The sequence below is a fragment of the Corylus avellana genome, chromosome ca1, assembly GCF_901000735.1.
Source record: "Corylus avellana chromosome ca1, CavTom2PMs-1.0".
Classification (NCBI taxonomy): domain Eukaryota; kingdom Viridiplantae; phylum Streptophyta; class Magnoliopsida; order Fagales; family Betulaceae; genus Corylus; species Corylus avellana.
The window spans coordinates 37,626,213-37,636,391 of record NC_081541.1 but is presented as its reverse complement, the minus strand read 5'-3'; the positions used below and the strand labels follow the sequence as shown (position 1 = coordinate 37,636,391).

Below are 10,179 nucleotides of genomic sequence, written 5' to 3'. Positions count from 1 at the left end.
ATGCATATATATTGTTTTAACGGAAAAAGGAAATGTATCTTTAAAGTACATGCTTTACATGTAAGAATCAAACTTTCCTTTATTAAAAATGTCAACTTTTAACTCTTGTGAAATGATACACGACTAAGCATGATTAAGTACGAAAACCAGTGTACAACATGCATAATAAATCAAGATTAAGAGTTGGGTTAAGCCTCCTTACCTCAGGGTGAGAGCTTCTCCAAGCCCTTAGGAGAAATACCTCCAAGGTGGTTCTCTCTCTCTCTAGGGTTAGGTTTATGGGAAAATGTGAAATGGGACCTATGGTTTATCCTAAATCCTTAAATAAGACCATTCACATGAATCATGTGCCGGAAAAGTTGTTAAAAAGCATGCAAGCGGGCACCTATCGATCATTGAAAAGTATCCATTAATCGTTATGTGCCAAGTTGTTGAAGCTAGCTAATATTCAGTCCCACTCAAATTCAGCTATTAAGGATAATGTTGAAGCCAAAGTCAATAATGAGATGGCAATAACGTGAAGTATTTGAATTTCACAACCTTTGAGCTCTTCATGTTAATTACTACCATCTTAACATTGACTTTAGCTTCAACATGATCCTTAGTAGCTGAGTTTGAGTGAGACTGAATATTAGCTTCAACACACGTGTATCAAATTATCAATCAATCATTATAGGACCAATCGATTGTTGGTCGAAGAAACCCTAAGGATCATAATTATAAAACACATTCCTAACACATGTTAAAAAACACTTTTATTTATATATGCGTCTTAGGGAAATTTTTATATATAAAATTTAAGATCAATTAAAAATTCTCGTGGTTTTAAACCAATGATTATTTAACATAATTGTCAAGTATTAAATTAGGGTGTTACATTTATAAAATAAATTACATGAAAGATGTAAATTTTTTTAATAAAATCCATAATGGCCCACCCTCCTCGAGAATAGAAGTAATTTCCTTGACTCAACCAAAAAATAGAAATCTTAAATCCTTAATTTATTCATCCTGGAATTCTGGAAATCACTTATATTGAAATCTATATTTTGGAAACTAATTTCACCATTTCTCAACCTTATAGATAGGCGAATTAAATTAATCCTCATGACAAGTTGTTAGGATTAAGGCTGCAAACCCATCTTACATGTAGCCAAATGTGATTTATTTTTCCTCGTTTCTTAGGTTTTCTAATGTAGACATTGACGTTTTTGGTTTTTGTTTTCCCTTATACCTCTAAGGACGTCTCTTGTAATCATGGACTTTGGTTATATGCTTTTTATTTCATTAGGAAAAAAAAACTATGAGGTACAAGATAATTAAAGGTAAATTAATAGTCTAAAAGTAGTTTAGAGAAGTCCATGAAGGAATTCCTACTATCTATTACCATAACTGATATTCCTTCTGTTCTGTTTTACCTGCATGCTCCTAACAGCATTTGGATATAATGACAGATTAAACGTGGAAAGAGGCTGCCTTAACAGTTCTTGAGAAAGATAATTATCTGGATTAAAGTGATCGGGTAAAATCCTATTCGATGGCTCAAGATCTTTGGAACAATGTTGAATTCACCACTGAACCTCATAAGCAAAAAGATGATGAAGCTGTTTAAAAGGATTAGAGCAACAAGAATTTTATGGCTTCACAGGTTATTCAAAATTCGTCCGGGCTGGACACAGTTATTGAGATTGAGGAGATTAATTCTACAAATATTGCTCGGAATACTTTGGTAGAAGAGCGTAAGATGCCCAACAATATTAACACAGGTGTCTCTCCACCTCTCTTTCTCTCTCTGAACAATGCATGTGCCTAAACATTTTAATCGGACAATAAGATTAAAATCTGTATGTACGACAACAACTAATTAATAAAAATGTAAAAAGCTAGCAGTAAAATTGTAGTTGTTATAGCTCCTAAGATTTTTTTTTTTTTTTTTTTTTTTTTCACAATTCAAGAAAAAGCTGGAGGAAATTATAATTGTGGAAACGCTCCCCAAAATCATTGCCCATAAGAAAGTTTTCCCCATCACAGATTATTCACAAGGCTTCGTACGGCTCCGTGCAGTACTGAAAAAAATAAAAGAGGAGATATTTTGTTAAATCGGGTTATCATCATTTAATTAAAGAGATTTTATAGAGTTAACTGCTGAGTTGCTTGGGGCAACCAGCTATAATACCTTCTTTCTAAACAGTGGCTGGTAAGCACAATTGCTAATAATAAATTTGAAGGTTAGTCCTCATGTACAATCGATTCAAACTTTAGGTAACGATGTAGAAAATTTTGTCGAATAATATTTCTAATTATAAATAAGGATATAATTTTCTTTCAAACTGAGTTGAATGAAGAATCTTCTTTCAACTCAATCTATAAAAATAACATGTATTTATTTTTTTAATAGTATGTAAGATGCACATAACTTTTTAATAAAATTTATTCAAACCTTATCTATGCTATTAGAGAAAAACTTTGTCTTTTTTAGATGCTGCCATCCAAGTTTGAAGAATAAGGAGGGATAGCATATATCACTAAAGAAGCTATTAAAATTTAACGATGGTTCCTTTTATATATTACTTCTACAACTAGATGCTGCCATCCAAGTTTGAGCATGTTATAAAATATAAAAGTAACTGATGGACGAAGACGGAAGTCCTCCCTAGGGTTTCTCTGAGAAACAGCTAGAGGCGAGGGGTAAACCTCCTACCGGTGGACGGCAGTGGAGGGTCGGATAGGTGTCACCGAGGCAATCCAAGGAGCAGGAGATGGCGGAGCAACTGGAAAAACTATGTGGAAACATCTCACTCACGGAAGGGGAGAAAGTTGGGATAACCATAACTGAAGGGGAGATTGAGGAGACTCGATTTCATGGTGGACGCTGCTTGATTGGGAAACTATGGATGGGGAGAATGGCGAATAAGGAAGCGTTCAAAACAGTACTATCCAGAATATGGCGCACACTGGGAGGAGTAATTTTTAAGGAGCTGGATGACAATGTCTGGCTCTTTGAGTTTGAAGATGTGGATGATATGAGGAGAGTTTTGGAGGGCAGGCCGTGGTCATTTGATAGGCACATTCTTGTACTCAATGAATTCGACGGTAGCACGCCGCCAGCGCAGATGCAATTTACGCACTCCCCTTTTTGGGTCCAAATACATGACATGCCATTACTATGCATGACTAAAGGAGTAGGGGCCAAGATTGGAGCATCAATGGGGAAACTAGAGGATATAGACCTGGCTGGAGATGGGGTAGGGTGGGGAAGGTGTCTGCGGCTGCGGGTAATAATTGACTTAACCAAACCTTTGGAGCGGGGGCGTGCCCTCATGCTGGAAGGGAAGTCTTACTGGGTTACTTGTAGATATGAGAAGCTACCAATGGCCTGCTTCGACTGTGGCCGGATTATTCATGGTGAGAAGGGATGCCCTATTCCACGCAGCACCAAACTGAATGGGAAGATGGAGAGGAAAGAATGGGGAGTGTGGCTCCGGGCAGATGATGGGCGGAGGAGAGGAGGCGGCGGCCCAGAATTCGGAGGCGGAGGGGGACCAATGAGTAAGACTGGCGACTTGGGGGAGGACGGCGCCGAGAGGTTCCAGAAGGATGCATCTCCGGAATATTCCGCATTCTCAGCAAACCCTAGCCAAAAATCTCGCCCCAATCACGGCACCAGGAGTGAAGACGTTTCTTCTTGCCATAATGGCAGTGTAGAAGGAGCGAATGGAAAAGGAAAGGAGATCTTAGAGGAGCCGGCTGGAAACTTTGAGGAAAATCCGGACCATGTGGCTATAAATACTTCTCCAGCGGGCGATGCTTTCCAAGCTGAGGTGGTGGGTAAGGAGATTGGGGAAAAAACAGAACGAAGTGGGCCTAATCCGGAGAATGGGAAAGGGCCGAATGCAGATATGGGTCAAGAAAAGGATAATGAAGTGTGGGGCCAAAAAGAAGACCCATCGACATTGGCCCAAATGGAGGTATCTCCTTGCTTTCCACAGGAGCTGGGGGTTAGTGGAGCCAGCTTACGTACGTGGAAACGCAGGGCACGCGAGGGACAGAATAATGAAGCATCAGTTGGGGCGGAACAGGGATCCAAAAAGAAGCGAAAGGCGCAGGTGGGGGATGGTGGAAAGAGGACAGAACGGGTGGGCAAACGGGGGAGGATACTTAGTGTGGAAGGGTATGACAATAACGAAGAGATGGCGGCGGCTGATGTTCAGCCCCGCCATCACCAATGAGTCTTTTAAGCTGGAACTGTCGAGGGCTTGGGAACCCTCAGACAGTTCGAGACCTTTGTCATATGACGAAGGAAAAGCAGCCCATCATTTTGTTTCTTATGGAGACAAAATGTCGAAAGAATAAAATGGAAAGTGTTCGGGTGAAATTGGGTTTTGAAGGTATGTTTGTGGTGGACCCGGTTGGGAGAAGCGGTGGAATTGCATTGCTATGGAAGGAGAGTAGTATGTTGGAAATTCAAAACTATTCTAGAAGACATATAAATGCAATAGTGTCGGAGAAAGGCTTGGGGTGTTCGTGGAAATTAACTGGCTTTTACGGCCATCCGGAGTGGACAAAACGACATGAGTCGTGGACATTACTTCGCCATTTAAAAAATTACAATCCGCTACCATGGCTTTGTGTGGGGGATTTCAATGAAATCACAAACCCAACGGAGAAGTCGGGAGCGGTGCCACGGAGGGAGGCTCAAATGTTTCAGTTTCGAGAGGCATTGGAAGAGTGTCAACTCAGTGACTTGGGGTTCACGGGCTCAAAGTTTACATGGACAAATTGTCGGCAAGATGGCGGCTTCATTAAAGAGCGGCTAGATCGGGCGGTAGCAAACAATGGCTGGATTAATTTTTTCAAAAAGGTGGAAGTGCAGATTCTGGCGGCTCGAACATCTGACCATAAGCCCATTTTGATCATGTATTCGGAAGAGGAGAAACAATTTAAAAATGCTAAGAGGGGTACAAAGTTTGAAGCAAAGTGGCTCCTTGATGAAGGAGCAATGGATGTGATTAAGGCAGCATGGAACGATGACACATCCGGGGGCACTAGCATTCAGATTGTGCAACAAAAGCTTGAGGCGTGCAAAGGCGAGTTAAAACGGTGGAACTGGAGAAAACATGGCAATTTTGAGAGAGCAATAAAAGAAAAAACCAAGCTTTTGGAGATGTTGCAGCGGAATGAAGATGGCAGGGATGGCCTAGCAATAAAACAGCTTCAAACTGAAATTGAATTTCTGCTCGAGCAAGAAGATATGAAATGGAAACAACGAGCCAAGCAAAATTGGTATCGTAATGGAGACAAAAACACCCCGTTCTTTCATGCATGGGCCAGTCACCGAAGGAAAATCAATTTTATCCAGAAAATCAAAGATGACGAAGGCCGAGAATGGACCACTCCCGAGGAAGTCGGTAAGGCCTTTACCGAATTTTATCAAACACTCTTTAGCACAAAGGGCGTAACGGAGGTGGAGGCTTGTCTGATGGGATTGGAGGGTCGGGTAACGGACGAGATGAACTGTCAACTGCTAAAAGCATTCTCCACGATGGAAGTGGATGAGGCATTGAAGCAAATGCACCCGTTGAAGTCCCCTGGGCCTGATGGCATGTCGGCATGTTTTTATCAAAAGTCTTGGGCGTACGTGCGGAACGAGGTATGTCTGGCAGTTCTTGATTTTCTGAATAATGGGATTTTTGATGAGTCTATTAATGCTACGTATATTACACTGATTCCAAAAGTTAAAACCCCTACTAGAATCACTGAATATAGGCCCATCAGCCTCTGTAATGTCATCTACAAACTGATAGCAAAAGTTCTAGCCAACAGACTGAAAAAGGTCCTTCCTCACATCATCTCGGCTAACCAAAGTGCATTCATCCCGGGACGTCTTATAACAGACAATGTTTTGGTAGCCTTTGAAGCCTTACAGACTATGGATGTCAGGATGAAAGGGAAGAAGGGGTACATGGCACTCAAACTGGACATGAGCAAGGCTTATGATCGAGTCGAGTGGGATTTCCTGGAAATTATTATGGTAAAATTGGGTTTTGCAAGAAGTTGGGTAGACAAGGTGATGACCTGTGTTCGCACTGTATCCTACTCCATTTTGATTAATGGTCAGCCGCATGGAAATATTGTCCCATCTAGGGGGATCAGGCAAGGAGATCCGTTGTCTCCCTATTTCTTCATTCTATGTGCGGAGGGGCTTAGCACCATCTTACGAAGAGCAGAACAAGAAGGGAAAATCACAGGATTGCCCATTTCCAAGGGAGGTACAAAAATTAACCACTTGTTTTTTGCAGATGACAGCTTGCTGTTTTGTCGAGCTAGCATTCTGGAGTGGGTTAGAATTCAAGAAGTTCTAGAAATTTATGAAAAAGCTTCCGGGCAAAAGCTCAATCAAGCGAAGACATCCATCTTTTTTAGCAAAAATACGAAGCGAGAAGCCAAGGAACTCATTTTGTCAGTGGCGGGGGTAACCTCTACCAACAGGTATGAAAAATACCTAGGCCTACCAGCCCTCATAGGGAGAGCAAAAGTGAGCTCATTCTCATCTCTGAAAGGTAGAATTTGGGAACGTATGAACGGTTGGAAGGAAAAATTTCTCTCACAAGCTGGCAAGGAAGTGCTCCTGAAGGCAGTGGTACAGGCGATCCCCACTTACACAATGAGTGTATTCCAGCTGCCCAAAACTCTTTGTCAAGAGATTAGCTCCATGATGGCTAAATTTTGGTGGGGGCACAAGGGGAATGATGCTCGGATTGCTTGGATGAGCTGGAAGAAAATGGGGAGGACTAAGGAGGGAGGGGGCCTGGGATATCGCGACATAGAAATGTTTAATTTGGCTCTTTTAGGGAAGCAAGGGTGGAGGTTGCTAAAAAGACCGGACACTTTGGTGGCTAGAATTTTCCGGGAAAAATATTATCCGAATGGCTCTTTCTTGGAGTCCACGCTAGGCCGGAAACCGTCATATGTGTGGCGTAGCATTTGGAATGCGAAACCTCTTCTCCAAGAAGGGTTAGTATGGAGAGTAGGGGACGGCACATCCATTAAGGTCTGGGGTGATAAATGGCTCCCAACGCCGGGATCCTGCTTGGTTCAATCCCCTGTGAGTATCTTGTCACCGGATGCCAAGGTGAGCGAGCTTCTTGATATGGATTCGAACTGGTGGAACACGGCTTTGGTTGCTGAAATATTCGATGAGGGGGAAACCCGGCAGATATGTAGTATAGCAGTCTGTCCACAAAGAAGAAAGGATCAGCTGGTCTGGGGGGCTACACAGCATGGGAACTACACTGTTCGCAGCGCCTATCACATGGGACAGGAGAACTCACTCAAGGAGGAGGGTAGCTGCTCAAACGCTCAACAATTAGCCAGCATCTGGAAAGGAATTTGGAGGATAAAATGTGCCAGTGTGGTTAAAACTTTCTTATGGCAAGCTTGCAGCAACATATTGCCCACCAAGGAGCGGCTGTTCAAAAGACATATAGCTGCGGATCCTCTATGCCCGATCTGTGGAAGGGAGAGTGAAACCACCGAACATATCCTGTGGACCTGTTTGTCGGCAAAAGATGTGTGGTTGGAGTGTGACCCCAGGATTCAGAAATGCACGAGTGATGAGACTGACTTCATCTACACTATGGCAAAGCTAATGGACCGATTAAATGAGGACTAGTTACAGCTGATGGCCACTGTGGCGAGACAAATATGGTTTAGAAGGAATGCTATTGTGCACGGGGGTGAAATGGTTGATCCGTCAGTGTTGGTTCGGCGTGCAAGGGAACAGGTGGTGGCTTTCAATAATGCCTCACAGAGAAGAATAGACACGGACGTGGCTATTCCTCTTACTCCAGCCGCTAGGTGGGTGCCCCCTCCAGTGGGATATGTCAAGATAAATTGGGATGCCTCAATATCAAAGAGCCAAGACCTGATGGGAGTCGGAGTGGTTGTGCGTGATCAATCGGGGAAGATTTTAAGGATGATGTGTGTTACTAAGAGCTCTATTACCAACGCCCCCACGGCTGAGGCACTTGGCGCATGGACTGCTGTGGAGTATGCTCGCTGTACGGGCTACCAAAATGTCGTATTTGAAGGGGATGCTTTGGGGATAGTCAGAGCACTCAACCAAGAAGAAGACTGCTGGACGACCTATGGGCAGATTGTGAATGCGGCCAAAGAAGAAATCGCAAAGCATAGGGGGTGGGTGGTTCAATATACAAATAGGGTAGCTAATGGGGTAGCGCACAATGTAGCAAAAAGCGCCTTTCAGCATGGGGAGGGTCGAGAGTGGAGGGAGGATTTTCCTTTTGCTGTAGAAGACTTACCACCCTGATGTTTTATTTGCTGTTGGTATTAATGAGACACAATTCAAAAAAAAAAAAAAAAAAAAGTTTGAGCATGTTATAAAGACGACGTTCTAGATTGGTAGATGCTTGTCTTGACGTGGCATGTTTCTTGTAATAGAGAATATTAGGAGATTTGATTTAATTGTAATTGATTGTAATCTTCTATAATTAGATTTGATGATAAATCAAATCCGATTGATTTTATTGAAATTAGATTTCATGGTAATCAAATTCCTTTGATTTGATTACCAAACTTATCTACCTCAATTCTCCTATAAATAGGAGTATGATGTATTGTGAAAGAAATTAAGCAATAAGAACATAATGTAGCCATTTGAGTTTTATCTGTAGTCGTAGGTCGTTGACTGAACCACGTAAAATTTTTGTATCTCTTTTATTTAAATTCTGCTATTTATTTATTTTTCATTAGATTATTTTCGCATTTAATATTCATAGTATTATGAATTTCTTCATCTTGTACATACGTAGGTACGTTGGTACAAATTGTGATGGTCTCTATATATCATGTATATTTTTAGTTAATTCTGAAATTTAAAATCAACAGAAAGATCATCCTTTCCTTTCATTTCGTTCAATGACAACAAAGAGAAACTTGGCAGGGAGGGACAACAATGGACATTTTGATCAATATAAAGAATTTGTTAAGGATGTGCAACGTGGAGATTGGTACTATATAAGGGAGTTCCTTAAGGATTATCCCAACACATTGAATGTGAAGATCACAGCTCAGGGCAAGACAGCTCTTCACATTGCTGTTACTTCGGGACATGATGATCTAGTGGAGAAGCTGGTAGATAAAATGTGGACAGAAAGCTTGGAAATACAAGATAATGATGGTTGGACAGCTCTAGCTGAGACAGCTTTTGCTGGTAACTACCGGATGGCAAAGTGCATGCTTACAAAGAACAAGCACTTGGCCAGCATTGGAGACGTGGATGGACGTCTTCCGGTTGTTGTTGCTATTGAAGGTGGTCATAAAGAATTGGCTTGCTATCTCTATTCTCTCACTCCGCCGGAAGATCTAAAAGGCATCAGCGCTGCTACACTTTGTACGAAGGCTATATATACCCGGACGTTAGGTAATTAACAACTTCTCCTTTAACTATCCATTGATGGCCGTTATTTATGATTTTCTTTTTATTGTTTTTTATACTTACGCTATTACAACACAACAGCTATTGCTTTGAATTTACTCCGGAATGATATGCATTTGGCTCTTGCTCTAAACAAAGAGAAGGTCTCCCCTTTGTATGCCTTGGCTTCTACACCTAACGCATTCCCAAGTGAAAATCAGCTTGTGTTTTGGAAACGATGGATCTACTCTCGTTAGTATCGCTCTCTTGTTTCTTTTCATTAAATTGCTCTGGTATTATGCATGCACACATAGAATATATATATATATATTAATTTAATTCTATAATTAGGATTACGTACGTTACATATAACACCATCCAAATATTCAGATGTTGGCCCAAATATCCAAAATTGAACAAAATGTTTTCTGTAAAAGGTTTTACACCCAAACAAAATCTCTATTACACTTTTCATTAAAGTAATGATTATGTGATTAAATTTACCTATTCCTATCAACTTAAGCTTTTAGGATAACTGATAATTTAAATCACTCCATCTAAATTAAATATTTCACCTGTTAAGTCTGACCTATAATTAAAAGGAAGTTTAAACCCTACACGTGAAGAGTGTAAAAGTAATGATTAAGTTATAAAATTTATATTTTCCTATCAACTTAAAATTTTAAGATAATTGGTAATTTAACACATTCTATTTATTTATTTTTTTAAGAAAAGAAAAGAAA

The 10,179-nt window shown here is 41.0% G+C and overlaps 1 protein-coding gene across 1 annotated transcript; it reads left to right on the top strand.

Annotated features, from left to right (window-relative positions):
- The first annotated feature begins 1,345 nt into the window (after positions 1-1,345).
- LOC132167861 (uncharacterized) lies at positions 1,346-9,693 on the top strand. Its single transcript, XM_059578899.1, has 3 exons — positions 1,346-1,766; positions 8,963-9,442; positions 9,539-9,693. Exons 1-3 carry the CDS (start codon positions 1,637-1,639, stop codon positions 9,691-9,693), a joined length of 765 nt encoding a protein of 254 aa, XP_059434882.1. The 5' UTR covers positions 1,346-1,636.
- Positions 9,694-10,179: the final 486 nt, after the last annotated feature.